This window comes from Ammodytes marinus (genome assembly GCF_949987685.1).
Source record: "Ammodytes marinus genome assembly, chromosome: 3".
Taxonomy (NCBI): Eukaryota; Metazoa; Chordata; class Actinopteri; order Uranoscopiformes; family Ammodytidae; genus Ammodytes; species Ammodytes marinus.
This window is the reverse complement of record NC_137232.1, coordinates 25,144,526-25,164,552: the sequence shown is the minus strand read 5'-3', so window position 1 is coordinate 25,164,552 and position 20,027 is coordinate 25,144,526. Positions and strand designations below refer to the sequence as shown.

At 40.6% G+C, this 20,027-nt stretch overlaps 2 protein-coding genes across 2 annotated transcripts in view; both read left to right on the top strand.

The window, feature by feature from the left end:
• aipl1 (aryl hydrocarbon receptor interacting protein-like 1) overlaps positions 1-1,759 on the top strand; it is a gene marked incomplete at its 3' end in the record, with an annotated part of 34,792 nt that extends 33,033 nt beyond the window's left edge. Inside the window, exons 4-7 of the mRNA XM_080053123.1 lie at positions 591-779; positions 903-1,079; positions 1,176-1,317; positions 1,560-1,759. Of these exons, the coding sequence (XP_079909249.1) occupies positions 591-779; positions 903-1,079; positions 1,176-1,317; positions 1,560-1,759 (708 nt within the window). The remainder of the gene's footprint in view (positions 1-590; positions 780-902; positions 1,080-1,175; positions 1,318-1,559) is intronic.
• A 4,002-nt stretch (positions 1,760-5,761) lies between these two features.
• On the top strand, positions 5,762-19,605 carry trarg1a (trafficking regulator of GLUT4 (SLC2A4) 1a; the record flags this gene model as incomplete). Its single annotated transcript, XM_080053560.1, has 3 exons — positions 5,762-6,175; positions 17,098-17,224; positions 19,480-19,605. 3 exons carry the CDS (start codon positions 5,762-5,764, stop codon positions 19,485-19,487), a joined length of 549 nt encoding a protein of 182 aa, XP_079909686.1. The 3' UTR covers positions 19,488-19,605.
• Between the last annotated feature and the right edge of the window lie 422 nt (positions 19,606-20,027).

The window sequence follows — 20,027 nt, the reverse complement described above, 5'->3', positions numbered from 1 at the left end:
TGCCTCCAGGACATCGGATTCACTTTTGGTTTCTTATCCCTTTGAATTATATGTTATATATAAATATACACAGTATGCTCCGACACTAGTGACAGGTGTGTGTGTGTGTGTGTGTGTGTGTGTGTGTGTGTGTGTGTGTGTGTGTGTGTGTGTGTGTGTGTGTGTGTGTGTGTGTATGTGTGTGTGTGCGTGCGTGCGTGCGTGCGTGCGTGCGTGCGTGTGTGTGTTTGTCGCACACTGTCAGAGATAGATGGGTCGAGGCAAACTGTCATTAATTTGCAGCAGCCTCACTTTTCCTAATCGGCTCTGATTCCTGTTGAATCAGCACCACTGACTCCACTCCACTCTGATTAGATTTGATGGGGCTTAGAGAGTTTATTCACTCCTCTGAACAACATGGCTGCACCACACACACACACACACACACACACACACACACACACACACACACACACACACACCGCTACATTCAGTATGTTGTGCATTATCACTCTCATCCAATGGAGGGCCAACTTGCCATGTCAAACTGAGGAAAAGGACTGGAGATCATGTTTTAAAATGGGACTGTTGTGATCCATTCTCCTCTCCAGCACACTGGCATTTATCCACTGGTGGCCAAGAGTATGAGGCGCATTGCAGAGGGCAAAGACCCAGTGGACTGGCACCTCCATACGTGCGGTATGGCCAACATGTTCGCCTACCACAGCTTGGGCTACGACGACCTGGACGAGCTCATGAAGGAACCAAAGCCGCTCTACTTTGTCCTGGAGCTGCTCAGGGTGTGAAGGAAATGAGATGACCACTACATGGGGTTGTGTGGATCAGTGTCAAAGGCAGGATTTTAAGGAAAAGGAATGCATCAATTGTGGGAAAAACTGAATATATTTGTGTATGATTGACAGGTGCAGCAGCCCAGTGAGTACAACAGGGAGACGTGGGCTCTGAGTGACGGGGAGAGGCTGAAGGTGGTCCCTGTGCTGCACGGCCAGGGAAACAAACTCTACAAACAGGGACAGTACCAAGGAGCCACACAAAAGTACAAAGAGGCCATCATCTGCATCAAGAATGTTCAGACAAAGGTGATTACATCAAACAACTGCTCCAAGATAGGCTTTTATTCTCCCTCTCTAAAACAGTTAGACATGGGCTCTGATGAAACATACTGTTCTCTCCAGGAGAAAGCATGGGAAGTCCCATGGCTAAAGCTGGAGAAGATGGCCAACACCTTAACGCTCAACTACTGCCAGTGTCTGCTGCGCATGGAGGAGTACTACGAGGTTATCGAGCACACCAGTGACATTATCAATCAGCACCCAGGTTTGGCCCTGACATAGACTGACAGGATCTAGTGAGGGCTAATAGATGCATATGTGAATCCAACTAAAAGATTATTCAAACTATTTATCTAAATTATTGGTTGCAAGTACTTCAATTAAATCATCTATTCTAGCAAACTCCCGTCTTGTTGATTGAACACTAAAGCATGGCGGATGTCCCTCCCCTCCTCAATGGCTGCTATCAGAAAATAATGTCTTTGTTTGTATTTGCCTGTGCTGCAGGTGTAGTGAAAGCCTTCTACCTGCGAGGCAAAGCCCACATGGAGGTTTGGAACGAGGCGGAGGCTCGGCAGGACTTAAGCAAGGTGCTGGACATGGCCCCGGGCATGAAGAAGGCCGTCAAGAGGGAGCTTGCTGTGCTTAACATGAGAATGGAAGAGAAGAACCAGGAGGACAGAAACAAGTACAAGGGCATGTTCTGACCTAGAAAGACTGCATCAGAGGCAAAGAAGAGCAGAGTGCAAATGGTGCAAAGTTTTTCAATCACACATTTCTGAGCTTGATTTTACCTGTAAACACCCCATCCAAATGGGGTGAAAGAATGTGTCCAATAAAAATCATCCTGGTTTGTTAAAAAGCTAAATAAACCCCTCCCTTTTAAGTTAAATTAATCTTATTTAATTTGGTCAATATCTAATATTTAATATTTTAAGGATTTGTTTGAACATTTAATGGGCCATATACACTCAACAAAAATATAAACGCAACACTTTTGTTTTTGCTCCCATTTTTCATGAGATGGACTTAAAGATCTAAAATTCATTTCAGATACACAATATTATCATTTCTCTCAAACATTGTTCACAAATCTGTCTAAATGTGTGATAGTGAGCACTTCTGCTTTGCTGAGATAATCCATCCCACCTCACAGGTGTGCCACATCAAGATGCTGATCTGACATCATGATTAGTGCACAGGTGTACCTTAGACTGTCCACAATAAAAGGCCACTCTGAAATTTGCATTTTTTTTCTTTTATTTGGGGTCTGGGGACTCAGAACCAGTCAGTATCTGGTGTGACCACCATTTGCCTCATGCAGTGCAACACATCTTCTTCGCATAGAGTTTATCAGATTGTCAATTGTGGCCTGTGGAATGTTGGTCCACTCCTCTTCAATGGCTGTGCGAAGTTGCTGGAGACGGTTTATGGTGGAGAAATGAACATTCAATGCACAAGCAACAGATCTGGTTGACATTCCTGCTGTCAGCATGCCAATTGCACGCTCCCTCAATGCTTGTGGCATCTGTGGCATTTTGCTGTGAGACAAAACTGCACATTTCAGGGTGGCCTTTTATTGTGGACAGTCTAAGGCACACTTGTGCACTAATCATGATGTCAGATCAGCATCTTGATGTGGCACACCTGTGAGGTGGGATGGATTATCTCAGCAAAGCAGAAGTGCTCACTATCACACATTTAGACAGATTTGTGAACAATGTTTGAGAGAAATGGTACAATTGTGTATCTGGAATGAATTTTAGATCTTTAAGTCCATCTCATGAAAAATGGGAGCAAAAACAAAAGTGTTGCGTTTATATTTTTGTTGAGTGTATGTTATATTGTATATTGTATTGCACATCTAGTATATTCCTATGTATAGTGGGACCTGTATATGTACCTTAATGCTAAGATTATGGATGCATTAAGTCATCCGTTCGATCTCTGTCACTCCACACTATCAATTAAAGAATGGGAATGGCCAAATAATTTTTATTTATTTTTATTCCATGATTAATTGCCACTAATAAATTGCTGAACCGTCTCAGTTGCATTTGGACTTCTTACCAGATGTTAAAGCCTCTGGAAACCTGGTCTAAAGTGGTAAAAATAAATATATGATTGGGTGTCTCCACACGCTTTTACAAAAATCTGATTGAAAATAAAAGGTTCATGAATATTAAGTGAGAAAACATTATTGTTGTTTTTCTCAAAAATATCTCACTTTGACACTTTTTCCCTGAACTATGTCCAACACTTAGCAATAGTTATGTTGTTTCTCAAGTTTTAACTATAGTTACTAGTTGCAAAAAATATAATTAAAGGCAAGTTACTTCTCTGAGCCTTGTAGGCACATTGCTCTTCCACAAGGTGGGGCTCTGACCACAATTTTTCTTCAGATTCAACCTGAACCCTGTTGAAGAAATCATCCTGGCCTGGGCCTAAGCAGCAGTTCTCATTTCCATGAAGAGTCTAGGGGCTCGTAAAAAGAAATGATCTGCGATGCATCCACTGCTTGCCTCCTTGCCTTCCTCTCTTTGCATTTTAGAACAGGCTTATGGCTCAGAGCTCAGAGCAGACCACTTGGCACAAAGTGGGGGAGGCACAACATTTAACAGTGAGAAAAGAAAGAGTCAGAAGGAATTAAATGCAAAAGTGGAGTTGCACTGAAAAACCCACTCGAATGCACTTATGTTCGTGCACTGAAATATAATACTAGATCAATGGCATGACATCACACTGAAAGCTAATTTTCATTCAGGGAATCCCCCACTCATTATTATCTGTACTGTCCCTACACACACACACACACACACACACACACACACACACACACACACACACACACACAAAAACCCTTTTCACTACCACGGGTCACAGTGCAGTGCAGTGCAGCAGTCACTCTAGGAAATGAGGCTGCCGCTAATGCAGCAGTCTAATGATGAGGAAAATCAATAGGAAGGAACATGGAGAATTGAGCTAAAGCATCCGGTCCCATTGCAACAACCTTTAGTAATAAAGTTCTTGCGGCTGAGTCTTGGCTGATCTGAGGCAAGTAAACAATGTAGTTTGATCACGTGATCATTCCCCTAGGTTGTGCAATGTATCTCTTTTCAAATCCATTTAAACATTGAATTAATCTTCACAACTGCATATCCAGTCATATATAAGAAGATTGACTTAGAAAAGAGTTGATTTATGATGCCAGGCTGTGCCACTGGAAACATCGTGCCCCAGACTACAACAGTAAATTCTGCATAGCAGCACAATCTGCCTCTGGCTTTACTCCATAAACCACTGGTGCTGATGTGGAGAAGAGGGGAAGAAAAGGAGGAGGAGAAGGAGGAGGGGGGGACCCTACCCTGATCCAATATGAGATGTGTCAAGTTAGCCAGAGAAAGCTTGTTTCATACCGGAAGTATGGGTATAATGTATTCAAAATAAAATTTGCTATTGATACTTTGACATGTCGGCAAAAACAACTGGATCTTTTAACCAGCTCTCTTTATTACTGTAAGTAGCCTACCTCATGGCCTATACTAAAAAAACAACGTTGCAAAAGTGTGTTTAGTGAATTTATTTTGAAGAGGGGGAATTTATTATTGAAAGGGAGACTATAGGAGGGGCACTGCTATATCATCTCTCCTATATTTAATTTATTTTTTCAAATGTGGGCTTGGCCTACTCTACCGAGTACACATATAGGTTAGATATTAACAATGAAAAATACATTCAATATAGCGCAAACACGAAATGGGGTTTGTAGAAAGGAAGAATAAAAAACTGATCAGAAGACTATAGACAGAAGCCTATGCAAATGCATTCTTAGAAAGTAGGCTTCTTGTTTGTTTTCCAGAGCTGTGGTTCCCTGACTGCAAGTGCACCAATATATGCTATGAGACCCAAAATTATTTGCGATTTGAATTCAATACAATATATGCAAAGTAGTCATATATAGGCTAATGTTGGTAAACTGTCCCCTGGTTGGCAAATTAAGGTTTTATTTTGTGTTTCGTCACCGGAAGTGTGCATCGTCACTCTGCCTACCTTGACACTGGTCCCGAGTAGGCTACAGTCGCTGCGGCGTGGAGAGACAGCAGAGGAAAAGTGGCTCATTTGGGTGTGTACTTCGAACAGAACGTTTTACTTCCACAGCGTTTGTGTTGCTTCTTCAAAAAAAGGGAAAGACTAACTGTTTGTTTACTACTTTTTAATGAACAGACACAGTTGAAGGAAAGTGGTTGGACTGGATCCAGCTCCTCTGACTGGTCCCCCCTCACTTGGATGTATGAAGACAGGAGGGGAGCTTTTGCCTATCATCGGAGATAAATCAAAAAGCGGATGTTTAAGGAAGGTGAAAAAAAGTGATTCAAGAGGGAGAATGCAATCATAAGGAGTGGCACTGCTTTCATCTCCTTACTAATGTTATTATTTTCTTTTTGGGGTCTATAGCCTATTCAATCTTAGCTTTTCAAAGCATATCACCTCTCAAATCTAATTTATTTCCACCCTCCACCACACATCTGCAGGTGATTCTAGTTTGACCCCAAGATCAAAGATTTGTTGCAAAACAAAACTTGCATTAAGTTGTATTATGGGATGTCTCCTGGCTTTGTAATCAATTTGAAACAATTTCCAAAATAGATTATATTTTCCTTTCTTTTTATTTCCTGATCTAATTTGATATATCACTGAGACTTGAAAACATGGCCATCAACACGGACACCGACTTCCTGAAGTCCAACTTGGGTGAGGGTGGTGGAGGAGGCAGCAGCGCGCAGCCCGCAGACTCCCAGGAGACGGAGAAACTCCTGGCGCTGACCACACAGCCGGGCGGCGTGAAGATGTCCACCTCCTTCACAGTCAACGTGGACGGCGGCGACAAGGACCCCGAGGCCGACCAGAACGGCCACAGCGTCGCGTTGAGATCGGGCTCCGGGGGGCACCTGGCCGCCACCGCCCCCCTCTCCCCGTCCAGGGTGAGCCTGAGCCGCTCCTCCACCGGGAACGCCACTGTGCCGGAGACCCCCAAACCCAAGGATTACCTCATCCTCGTCATCTGCTCCTGCTTCTTCCCCGTCTGGCCCGTCAGCATTGTCGCACTGGTGTACTCCATCATGGTGAGTACGCTATCACTTTACTCTAGCCTATAATGTATGAACCTGTTACCCTGTTCATCACAAATAAATTAATTAATTAAAGCTACAATGGTTCCGGATGCCTGCTATGATGGATTTAAGTGGTCAGTTGATGGAGATTCTTAAACTGCCTGTATTTTGTATTTATGTTAATCTGTAATGTCATACTCCATTTACTTTTTCCAAGCAGGAAATCACACTACGTATCTATTCGTGTGAAGTCTGGGACAAAATATTAGAACCAATTGAGGCAGCTAGTAAAGTGGGCGGCGTTCTACATCAGTAGGGAGTTTCTGAAATCTTGAGTTTGACATATCTAGCAAATTAAATCCAAATATCACTGGCAGATTAAGCTGGCAGAGGAGCTATAAACTGCAAAGTATCATCTTGGTTTTATACAGTAATACAGTAATTCCTGAACTATTCTCTCCTCTTTTTTTCCTAACTAGTTTCCCAACAAAGGCTATGGGCTGCACATGCAGGTGAAAAATCAGTGGATATCAAGATCCATAACAACCAAAACAAAACCAAGCAAAACGTCTTGTTAGCTGTGAGGAAGCAGAGGATGCAATCAACTGTGACTAAGCATTACAAATGCATAGGGCTTTTGACAGACCATAGCATTTTGTACCTTAAGTCTCATCAGTATAGTAACTCCGTTGAGTCAGGATTTTAATTCCCGTTGGCTGATGGCAGCTAAGTTGCTATATAAGCACAGCAATGTTATGCTTCTCTGCACACTTTACCTCTGACAATTTTCAGCAGCCAACTCTCAGATCTAAAGAGAAACAAGGCAGAGGCAATGCACAAAACCCATTAGTTATGTGATATCATTCCTGTGTGCACTACATCCCATAGGGAATAACAGGCGGTATCCACCAACCATCTTGAACCTACTGACTGCGTGCGTGTGCGTGCGTGCGTGCGTGCGTGCGTGCGTGCGTGTGTGTGTGTGTGTGTGTGTGTGTGTGTGTGTGCATGCGTATAGTGAGAGGGAGAGGGTCTGAAAGAAGGCAGAAGAAAGAAAGGGAAGGAGGGAGAAACTGGAGTCAGCCACTAACTCAATAGAATGCGAGAGAATGAGACAAGTCAATTTGGTTTCTCTGCAGAGGGCAGATTGCTGCAGTTAGCCAACTCTGTGGCAGCGATCAACATCCTCCTTTCTTTCCCCGAGTGGATGGAAAGGGGATACCGGGCTCGCAAAAAGGAAAAAATTAGCCACAAGGGCAGATGGGTGTGAGAGAGGCAGCAAATGGATATAAAGTAGTCCCTATCACTGGATTATAAAGGAATTGAATCAGATAGCGCAGTGATGTCAGATAAGTGCAAGTGGGTCGGAGCAAGAAAAACAGAGGTTTACAACACTCCCTTTGAACAAATGAATCAAAGGTAATGCGGTTTAAATGCTGATATTCTCCTCGCCCATGTCAAATGGATACTTCAGGGAAGATAGGAAAGAGGAAAGAGAACCTGCTCAACTAGTGCTCAGATGGTGTCAATGGGGAGGAGGTCAGAGGAAACTGCCCAGAAATGCTCAACAGAAAAATAAATAAAAGGATTGATGTGTCTTTAATTCCTGACATACACAGTAGTTTGAAATTAATTTCCACAGTGGTAGATCAGAGCTCAATTCCAACCAAAGAGGTGTTCTACTACCGTTGATGTGTATTTACTATCATGTACAACGTACTGCAGTATCTATTCATTTAAAACTTAAACCATTACCTCAGCTTGTTGTTGTTTTGTGTTGAACGAAGTGTTGAGTGAAAAAGCTCAGATGAATCCAATTTACACAAACCTGCCCAGCAACAAACACCCAAAAGACATTTTTATGGACTATCCTGATAGCTCAGCAGTGCATTTATCAGCTAAAGAACCAGCTATTTCCCAAAGGAGTTGGTGGAGACCAAAACAGAACAAAAAAAAGTCAGTTTTGAACTTACATTCGTCAGGGCAAACACACAACTCTGAAGAAATCATAGTACTGCTCTATTGCTGTCACATGATCCTTTCATTGTATGGACGGCGTATATGTCACGCGTTTTATGCCCACAGTACATAGACTGTATTGCAGCAAATTTGAATGAACTTTTACGAAGCATCACCAACGGACAGGGAAGACTGCAATCTATGAGACATGTTTCAATGTTTCATTCCTGTAAACAAACTGAACCATAAGAACAATCTGTTGATCTTCATTTAGTGTTTTAAAATATTCAACCTCTTTCTGTGCTGGCAAATTAAAACAGGACCTCCCAAAGTTACATCCATCGTCATCATCCAGCAGCAGCACCACCACCTTTAAGCCAACTCCCATCCCGCTGCAGCCAAAGATCTCTGACAGATGCTCTGGTGGGGGAGGCGTGTGGCTGGCAAACACAGGAGATGTGTAGTCAATTATGGGGATTGGAGAGGCAGGGAATTTTACTGCCCAGACCAGCCTATCCCAGTAATGGGAAGGCCCAAACTGCAGGAACATTATTGCACGCTCTGCACATTTGCCTGTGAAATATGGACTCGCAATGCTGCACTGGATGGATGATTGTGTGTGTGCATTTGTGCGTGTGTGTGTGTTTGTGTTTGTGTTTGTGTTGTGTGTGTGTGTGTGTGTGTGTGTGTGTGTGTGTGTGTGTGTGTGTGTGTGTGTGTGTGTGTGTGTGTGTGTGTGTGTGTGTGTGTGTGTGTGTGTGTGTGTGGTTAACTTCTTATTAGCAATCTAATATTGCAGACATAGTTGGAGGGCACTTCCTAGTTTAGTAGCCAATTATTTGAAGCCTATCATTGAGAAAACCAGAGACGGGTCGTTTTATGATAGAAAACAGGTTTATTTATTATTTGCAATGTGCAAGTAACGATACTGTCGTTTCACAGCAGATAACATCACTTCATCACTAAAAGGTGGAGTCAGCAATTCTGGATAACGCTGGTTGTCAAAATCTGTCTTAATCAGCCAAAATCTGTACTGTGTGTGCACTGACACAAAGTGTGGTGTTAATATACAGCCTAGGCTCTGTAAACGGAGTTTCAACCCTGATTTTGACAAGAAGTGATATCGACAACAAGCGTTCTCCAGAATTGCTGACTCCACTTGTAACTTTAATTGTACATCATGACAAGGGTATTGTAACTATGGATGCATTCAATGTTGTAACTGGACTCTCTTTGCCTGCTCACCTTCTCCTGATTGGCAGTTTTTGCTTCCTTTCCTGCATCAATCTGATAGCCTACCTATTATGTTACACATATCTCTCCCATACTCTGTACAGGACAGCTGGCACTTTGTAGATGTACTATTAAAATAGGGATTTATTTTTACTTTGACAAACACATTACTAATGGCAGGATGCTCTGTTTATCTTGATAATGGTATACTGTGCTACAAACTAAATGGGCTTAACATGACTTTGAAATAAGCCATTGTTCCAATAATTCCAGTTATTCTAAATGGTACAAATCAAACACCGTAGTGTATTGTTGTGGTGCAGACCATAGATAGTATATAAAGGTGCTGACACTGAGTTAGCTTATTCAAAAAGTTTTTAGGTCAAGAGCTAAACAAGATATGCAGCAGCAGTAGCAGCTATGCATTTTATAGCTCTGAGATTGTGAGCTTTGCCATCATGGGTCTGACAGATTTGATCACCTAACATCATTGAGTGGTTTGCAATTTTGATGGAGATTTCACTATAACAAGGCAGAGTCTAAGGGCTCACTCACACTAGGGCCGCGGTTCCGAGCCTGAGCTCAGGGGGGATCTTCCTGCAGCACGGAACAGGCACACTTGCCTAGTGTGAGTGCGCCCTAAAAGCCCTGTTAGCGGCCCCCAGAGGCAGAGGAGCACCTTACACCAAACCACACAAAAGTAGTTTAAACCAACATACTTTGAGACCAACCAATCGCCTCATTCTCTCCCATTAGGGTGTTGACTAAATGATAACTTCCAATGAATTAAGAAATAATGGGTGTGAATGCAATTAAACAAATTGAATTTGATAAACATTTCTATTTTTCTGACATAAAAACTCACAGCAGCTCCTGATTGTACACTGTCCCACTTCACAGGGCTGCTGCTGGCTCTCCATTATTAATAGAGAAAGGGAGCACTTACTAGCCTCTACTTTCCTCTGCTGAACACATGAAACACAGTGAGAGAGAGTACTCTCTGTGTGTGTTTGTGTGTGTGTGTGTGTGTGTGTGTGTGTGTGTGTGTGTGTGTGTGTGTGTGTGTGTGTGTGTGTGTGTGTGTGTGTGTGTGTGTGTGTGCGTGCACTGGTTTGCATGTGTGTGTGTGTGTGTTGTACATTGGTAGCACAATGAGCGCTGGACGGGACACTTTGAGGAAAACCCATTCAGAAAACAAATACTTCCAGGCTGACTTTCGCTGTGAATCAATATAGACATTCATCAGCCATGCGAAGGGTGCATACCACTAACAACACACGCACAAACACACTCACACACACAAACACACTAAATCTCTTGCAGCTCCCGAGGCCAACATCAAAACAGGTGGGTGTATTAAAAAAGGAAGCTGCCATATAAGTCTGCCCTTATTTATTTATTTTATTTTTGTGATGGATGGAAAGTATAATTGTTTTAATTCTTCCCACTTCATTACTAATGGTTCCTCTCCACACAGCCTAAATGGGCAGTGTTTTCTGAAAGGGGCTTTCATTGATTTAAGGTGCTGATGTTGCGGTTCTCTGTGATGTGAGTCCAGATCAATACAGCCTCCACTTGGATTGTGTTTGTACCATAGTTTCACGTTACAGTCCTGGAAGCGTCAAGATGAAATGTATGCGTGAGAGAAAATAATCTCTTGTTTTATTGTCCCAGATTGACACGTGCTGTGATTCAGCTTTTGGGATTCGAGTCAAATTGAAATTGTAATAAGGCACTACTTGAAAGTTTGATTAAAATGTCACCAAGTTTTTATTCTTAGAATTGCCCCTCAAATAAAATAGTTTTTACCAATTAAACATTGTATCATTGTCATTTCAAAGGCCCAATGGATTCTTTATATTGAATAAATGATGTTAACTAAATCGAATTAACCGAATTTTGAAAAAACATATACTACTTGATATGACTCATGGCAAACCCTCATAGACTTTTAGGGAAGTTTAATTGTAATGTCTGTGGCACTGAATGTTAGAGCTGCAAGGATTAATCGCATATTAAATTAATCGCCAACTATTTTGATAATACATTTGAGGATGTCAATATGGGCTTTGGAAAACAAATCGACATTTTTCACAATTGTCTGACATTTATGGACCAAACCACTAATCGATTAACAATAGATTAATCGAGAAAATAATCGACAGATTAATCGATTATTAAAATAATCGTTACTTGCAGCCCTACTGAATATTAATTTATTTGAACACATGTACATTATATCATTTTACAAACATAAAAAACAAATTGCAATATGAGTGTACTTATTGCTCATTCAAAAGTATTTCCAAAGCTAGCCGCATCCCAGGGTTGCACCGTACCCACCAGCCTGCACCAGGTAAACTGTGGGATACTACACCAGAGACAGCCTGGAGACAGAGAGGCTCATGGGAATAGAGAGAGAGAGGATGAAGTCACTAGATCAGGGAGGATGGAGGTAGTGCTCTCTCTCTCCCTGTCTCTCTTTCTCTCTGCAGTGTAATCTTATTTTACACTGAGGCAATCCCATCTCTGCACCCTCAGTATTGACAGAGTGAGTGAGGCAAGAAGACACAGACGATCAAACAGGCATTTCAAATGCTTTGTTTTGATTTTGTTTTTGTAATCAGCTTTCAATAAATCCCTTTATTTAAAATCTAAAGTGGGGGAAGTAAAATATTAGCAGCTACTGAAATAAAGTATTGCATTAAAACTTGTCTTCCGTCCTTGTATTCATTTGATGACAATGGCTGAATAATTTGATTTAAGAGGCCATATTTTGTTATTATTGATATACATATATGTAGTTATAATTCAGTCTAATGCTATGATATCCTTATGGAGAGATGCAACCGACAAAAATATAGGGGAAGGGAGTGAGTGGTCCATTTCCTGCTGTTTTTCCTGCACAGCAGATGGTTTAAAAGGCTACGTTCAGCACCACGGACAGCTCCTAAAGCTTTCTTAAAAATGATGGTGCAATAACAACTGCAATTTAGAACATGAGTTTTGCTACATGTGATCCCCTTCAACCTTCTCTATTTGCTGTAGATGTTGGTTAAACACAGCTTGAGTGACACTTTTCTAATTCTGTTTACCCCCCTTGAGTCTGACCTCTGAACAGTCTCAGTTTCCTAGGGCATAGACCCATGGCGCAGTTTAAAAAACACCCCAGGATGACTCCAGTGCTTCTGACTAGCTGGTATTGTGTACATAGACAAGTATTTAAATGGGGCATTTAAAGCTAATGAGTGCATAGTTCTACTTCATAACCCTATGTTACTGTTTTGATCATGAAAGCACCCATGTTCATTGTAATCGCGGAACATGTCAATGCAGACAAGAAAATAAAATAGGATGAATTCATTGTTGCTTATGGTCTTTTCATAGCCTGGCACTGCCCGCCTACCTACTTCCGCTCAATTTTCATTTCCCTTCAGTAGTCAAATCTGTACAAATGAAATGAAGTACGATGGTTTGGTAGGACCAGGCTAGTCTTTTCATGAGATTTGTTGACAATAAGAAGAAGTAGAATATCAGCTATTAACATGTATAATAGAAAAAATATATATATTTCAAGAAAATATTTACAGATGGGGAGCTTTGGTTTTTAGAACAAAATCACTGACAGATGTTTTTGTACACTTTTCAGTAATATGTGCAGAACAGTATTGCAAATGAAACGCAGCCCAATATAAAAGAAAATCATGGTTGATGAATATAAATCCACCATGAGAGATTTGCTGTCTTGGGACTCTCAGGCGTGAGAGCAATGCACAAGGATTGAGGGTTCCCATCCGTCATGCCTCACACATACACATAAATCATCCTGTCTCCATGTCCACGGCACAACTAAAGCAATATACATATAACATTAAATTGATCTACAATCCCTGCACACTCTCTTCCTCCATCCAATTAGATCTGCTAGTGACATCCTTTTTATCAATCCCAAACTGCCCATATGAAATAGACAATTTGACCATTCACAGCTGGGAAATAAACTATCATTGGCATACGGGACAGAACCCAGTAGACAAGTGAAGCATCAATATTCTAAAGTATAACTGAGAACTTCTGGAGAGAGTCAAGCTCTTTCTCTGAGTTATGTACGGAGGTCCAAAACTGTAAATCCCTTGAGGTTTTGTTTCTTTTTATTTTGGACTTATGCTATCAACATGTTTTCTGCTGTTCCAGCTTTAACAAGTGTTTATCTCTCACATATTCAACATCCGTGATAGAAATATGACTGACTGGGGAGTTGTACTTATGGCTTGTCGTTGCGGATATGTGACATTGGAACGTCAGATCTGAAAAACTAACTCAACTCAATAGGACAGAAATGGTGAGACACATTATTAAAGGGACCACCTGTCAAAGCCTGCTTTAACTTTTTTATATCTTGGAAATGTTATTTCGGGATACAGAGACTGTGAGCTATTTAATGGAGGAGTCTCATTTAAAGTGAAATCTATACGTAGTGTTGAGATAGATGAACTTTGTGTAACTTTGGGTTGTGTATTTTTGCTGTCTAGAGGGGGTTGGGGGATGTATTATTATTTTTATTTTCATTTATACTACTTACTTACTTGTTTTAAGATTGTCTTAAAGGACATACATATATGTGGTCTGCCTTGTGGTGCAGGACATGTCCGAACATGTCCGGATTTTATGAGCATGTGGAGGGAGGGAAGTGGGGGCCTGTAACCCTGACCCCCCCCTCAGTTGGCCAGCCCACATGCTCCCTGTTCACCCTATATAAGCAGGGGTTTTGGCAGAGGAGAGGCGGTTATTTTTTCTTTTCAAGAAGGGGAAGAGGCTCGGAACCAATTCTTCCTTTTCTATTCTGAGAAGTTTGGTAAGGGACCATTTGGGTTATTGATGGGAACTAATTGATGAACCAGGTTGTAGAATAGCATGGAGTTGAGGTTGAAAAACTGTTGAACCAACTTTTCCTGATTGTTGTGTCGCAAAATCAAGCTTGTCATAGCATTTGAAGATATTCAAATATATATGACATGATTGAAAGACTCGGCCAACACCCAGAACTATTGAAGTTGTGTAGACAGTGGACAAACTTTTACTCCTGATCTCTTGTGGATCAACCAAATAAACTGTTGAACCAACTTTTCCTGATTGTTGTGTCGCAAAATCAAGCTTGTCATAGCATTTGAAGATATTCAAATATATATGACAAGATTGAAAGACTCGGCCAACACCCAGAACTATTGAAGTTGTGTAGACAGTAGAGCTTTAAAAAACCTGAAGATGAGAATACTCCTGATCTCTTGTGGATTGAAAATGGGAGAACTCATGAACTAAATTCAATGTGAACACAAGACATACAACACATAAGTTAAGTCTTATACTTCTCTACATATATTAACCACATTAATGGGAGTGTAGGTACTTATTTTCCTTCCTTTCATTTTATTTTTTCTTTTATTTTTATATTGTGAAAGTATAATCTTTTTGTATTGGTTAAATAAAATTTCTTGAAAACACTATAACTCTTTGGCCTGAATCTTTAGTTTAGTGTTGGGAACAAGGACCTAATTAGGGTTTTTCTTTAAAGAGACCGCGGCGCCTCTGAGGTAAGCAATTCAAACCTACACTACGGCTACACTACTGATAACAAAGAATACACATCCCATAAACACACTCCTTGAATTAGGAGGGAATTGCATTTATCTATTGGCCTAAGCTCATCCAGGTGTATGGACTTAGTGAGGACTTAACGGTAGTCTTTTGAAGCTAGGGGTAAATGTGAGGTATTCATCCACCAGAAAAATTAAAAACCTATTATCTAATCTCCTCCTTTCTAAACACTTATCAAGGATAAAGGTCTGAAATCTGGACTTAACCTAGGATAAAATTAGAAGAGACAATTGTAAGGGTCGTTAGGGGATCAACACAGGGGGAGATCTGGAGATAGGCAGGGGTCAAAGGGTAACATGCTTTAAAACCAGAGCCTTTAAGGTAATATATGGTGTGAAGGTTTTTGGTGAAAAGTAAAACCTTTTGGGAATTGTGTAAATCAGCTTTTGGTCTTTGTTTGCCATAAATAAAGAGCAGGGGTCGATGAACACATAAACTTTATAGTGGAACAGGTTTAAACAAGGAACAAACGAACTTGGCAGGCTATATATACACACAAACGTCCTGATATTAATTTAGGGGTGTTTAAATCTGGTGAAGGGAATACCGGCATAATCATTAGTAGCTAGTCAGAGTAAAGTTATAAGAAAGTATTTGAGTCCTTTGTGTTGAATCGATAGCCTGAGTAGTGCTGAACATTAATGACATTTAGGAGGAACATCAATGTGAGTATACCTCATATAATGCTAAATCTGTTTGGCTATTGTTGATGGAAATTTGAAGATTGTTGATATGTCAAACTCTATTATTAAGGTGTTTGTGTAGATTTAAGGGTGGGGTTAAACAACCTGAGGAGCATTGGCAATAATTCAAGATCAAAGGTGTTATGCCGTTTTGATAGGAAACCATCAAACCCAGGTGTTTGGTTCGTCTTCACTTGGAAGACAGCTTTGTCCCGTTCGTTGACGGCTATTACTCCCAATCTAATGGTTGGCAATATACAGTGAGTTCTTATGGTAGGCCTCACTGGAATATTGAATATCTTGTGGTAAACACATTTTATTATTTCTTGGATTTCCTACTTTTCAAGAAGTCCTCACACCCTGTTGTTTTGCATTATCACCATACCAGGAGTTTTAATAGCTTTAGACTTACAAATCTAATTTTATTTTTATAACTATCTTCATACTAGATCTTCATTATTTCTTTTTTGGCTACACTTTAGCAGGACCAATATCTGTACATATATTTGAATATGGTGTTCTTATATTTTGATAAAATTTCTAATAAATACTGCTGTTTTTCCATTTTGTCTATGGTTACTGGCAAAACGTTAACCTTATCATTGCCTTCCAGGAATCCCACAGTACATATGAAGATCATTTTATATATTTTTTTTTTCCAAGTACCGTTTTAAAACTGTAATCCACTACATTTGAGTTAGGTTGTTGTTTCTAGTGGCCGTAAATGTAATTGCAGGCGCTTGTGGACCAGAGTTATTTTTTTCAAAACCGAACATTATTGACCGTATGAAGTCAGAAGATTGGCAGTTCTTACCTGGGGAAGGTTTTCTCTGTGTGTTCTGATCCAACATTGTGACCCAGAAGTTATGAGAGGTAGCGTCGGCACAGTGACACTCACCCAGGCATGCCTACTGCGTTCGATTGTTCGTGGAAAATCTGGAACTACAGAAATGGCAGCACACACAGTGTGCAGAATGACATTTTTATCAGTTTTGAAAATGTGGGACCTATCACCATATCATAACGAACCATGGACAGTGTAAAAAAGATAAAAACTAAATTAAAAATAAAAGATGTACTGGAATGCACACAGGTCTGAACTCGAGTACAAGGGAATGCACTTCTCCGATAGATAGTATGACTGGGCTAAGGTGCAAATACTGCCGCATTCATCACTGGGTCATACCCTCAATCACTCAATTGTTTTAACTCACTATTTTCATAAAGGAACTTAACCATAAACAAGATGGTAATCTTATGGATTACAATTTTTTAAAAATGTGACCTTTACGCGATGTGCTTTGGTTTACAATTATTAAATAATCTTGTTAATATGTGTCTCCTGCTAATATGATCATTTAAATGTTCCTCTTGATAATACCCTGAGTCTTTGTGTGTCCCCAGTCTAGAAACAGTCTCCAGGTTGGGGACATCGACGGGGCCAGGAGGCTGGGTAAACTGGCTCGTCTGCTCAGTATCGTCTCCATCGTTCTGGGCATTGTCGTTATCGTTGTCTATGTCTCACTCGCAGGTAAGTAAGGAAAACAAAGACAAGAAAGACACATTTCAATGATGTAAAGTTTGAAAAAGAAAAAAGAACAGAATTTAACCTAAGGGCCTACCTGCCATGTACAGTATGTCAACTTGCCACAGCTAAGTTTTATTGTTTGTGATAATGACTCACATTTGAAAAGTGTTTTTTGGTAAGCCTCAGTGAGTGAAGAAGCATTTGAAGATGATGTGTCTGGCCATTCACAAACACACACACACACACACACACACACACACACACACACACACACACACACACACACACACACACACACACACACACACACACACACACACACACAGGAATTTAACAACAAGTATACAACAAACAAAGAATACCTACTGCATAATGATTACAAGGTTATACAGTCCCCTCCATAAGTATCGGAACAGTGAGGCCAATTCCTTTATTTTTGCTGTAGACTGGAAACATTTGGGTTTGACACCAAAAGATGAATATGAGACAATAGCTCAACATTTCAGCTTTCATTTCCAGGTATTCACATCTGGATCTGATACACAACTGAGAAGATATCATTATTTGAAAAGGAACACCACATTTTTAGGCAAGCAAAAGTATTGGAACAGATAGATTTTAAATAAATTAAAGTGAATAAACCGTAATATTTTGTCGCCAATACTTTGCTTGCGATAACTGCATCAAGCCTGTGACCCATTGACATCACAAAACGCTTGCATTCTTCTTTTGTGATGCTTTTCCAGGCTTTCACTGCAGCCTCATTCAGTTGCTGTTTGTTTTGGGGGGTTACTCCCTTCGGTCTCCTCTTTAGCAGGTAAAATGCATGCTCTATAGCGTTTAAGTCTGGAGATTGACTTGGCCAGTCTAAAACCTTCCATTTCTTGCCCCTGATGAACTCCTTTGTTGTTTTTGCAGTTTTTTTGGATCATTATCTTGCTGCATGATGGAGCATCTTCCAATCAGTTTGGTTGCATCTTTCTTTAAATTGGCAGACCGAATGTTTCTGTAGACTTCTAAGTTCATTTTGCTGTTGCCATCATGTGTTACTGTGTTGTTGTCAAGATGAACCTTTACCAAAGTGATGGAAAGGCTAAAGTTTGGAGAAAGAAAGGATCTACTCATGATCCCAAACATACAGGCTCATCTGTGAAACACGGTGGAGGCAATGTCATGGCTTGGGCTTGCATGGCTTCTTCTGGGACGGGCTCATTATTCTTCATTGATGATGTAACACATGATGGCAACAGCTAAATGAACTCAGAAGTTTACAGAAACATTTTGTCTGACAATTTAAGGAAAGATGCAACCAAACTCATTGGAAGATCCTCCATCATGCAGCAAGATAATGACCCAAAACACAACGAAGGAGTTAATCAGGGGCAAGAAGTGGAAGGTTTTAGACTGGCTAAGTCAATCTCCAGACTTAAACGCTATAGAGCATGCATTTTACCTGCTAAAGAGGAGACTTAAGAGAGTAACCCCCTAACACAAACAACAACTGAATGAGGCTGCGTTGAAAGCCTGGAAAAGCATCACAAAAGAAGAATGCAAAAGTTTTGTGATGTCAATGGGTCACAGGCTTGATGCGGTTATTGCAAGCAAAGGATTTGCGACAGAATAGTATGTTTTATTCACTTTAATTTATTTAAAGTATATCTGTTCCAATACTTCTGCTCGCCTAAAATGTGGTGTTCCTTTACAAATAATGATATCTTCTCAGTTGTGTATCGGATCCAGATGTGAATACCTGGAAATGAAAGCTGAAATGTTGAGCTATTGTCTCATATTCATCTTTTGGTGTAAAACCCAAATGTTTCCAGTCTACAGCAAAAATAAAGGAATTGGCCTCACCGTTCCGATACTTATGGAAGGGACTGTATATGACACTAACATACAAGCATGAGATTTGTCTCTCAGTGTCCAACACTCAACACATTTCCAATCATTGTGTGTGTGTGTGTGTGTGTGTGTGTGTGTGTGTGTGTGTGTGTGTGTGTGTGTGTGTGTGTGTGTGTGTGTGTGTGTGTGTGTGTGTGTGTGTGTGTGTGTGTGTGTGTGTGTGTGTGTGTGTGTGTGTGTGTGTGTGTGTGTGTGTGTGTGTGTGTGTTGTGTGTGTGTGTGTGTGTGATTTAGTCCTGCAGCACTGGGCTGTGCCTTACTGATCAAAGCCCTCTGAGGATGAGTTTAAACCGTATTTGTGTCTGGCCTGACATTTTCTGACAATACCTCGCTTCTCTTCTTCTTTCCTTTTACAGTAAGCTAATGACAAGGACGACCTGAGGGGGAAACAATTAACCATGAAAGCCAGACCACGGATGCAAGCCCATTACAAAAACAAAAAAAAACAAAAAAAATATATACGATACAAAAATGTATGCCATATAATAATTACATCATGAACACCCTCAAAATGCAAAAAAAGAAACTTATGAACGTAGGTACTGCAGCAAATAAAAAAAACGTTCAGAGATGCATGCATTAGAATACAGTAACATTTGCTTGAAAATGCCCTGATGTTAAATTGTTGAGGTTAAAACAGGAAAAAGAAAATGCAGACTTGTATGCGGTCGGGAGGACTCATAAAAGTTTCTCTTTGGAATAACGGACTTCCTAAAATGAAGAGGATGATCTACGTACGAGCGAACAATGGACGTTTTCTATGTCTGGGATGGAGCTCCTTAGAATGTATGGATTCTGTGTGGATTCTCTGGACTTGAAACTTTGGACGGCTGCATATAATCCCCATATATTCCCTACTGAACCTCTTGCATTTAAAGCATATACCGCAACAAATATATTTGAA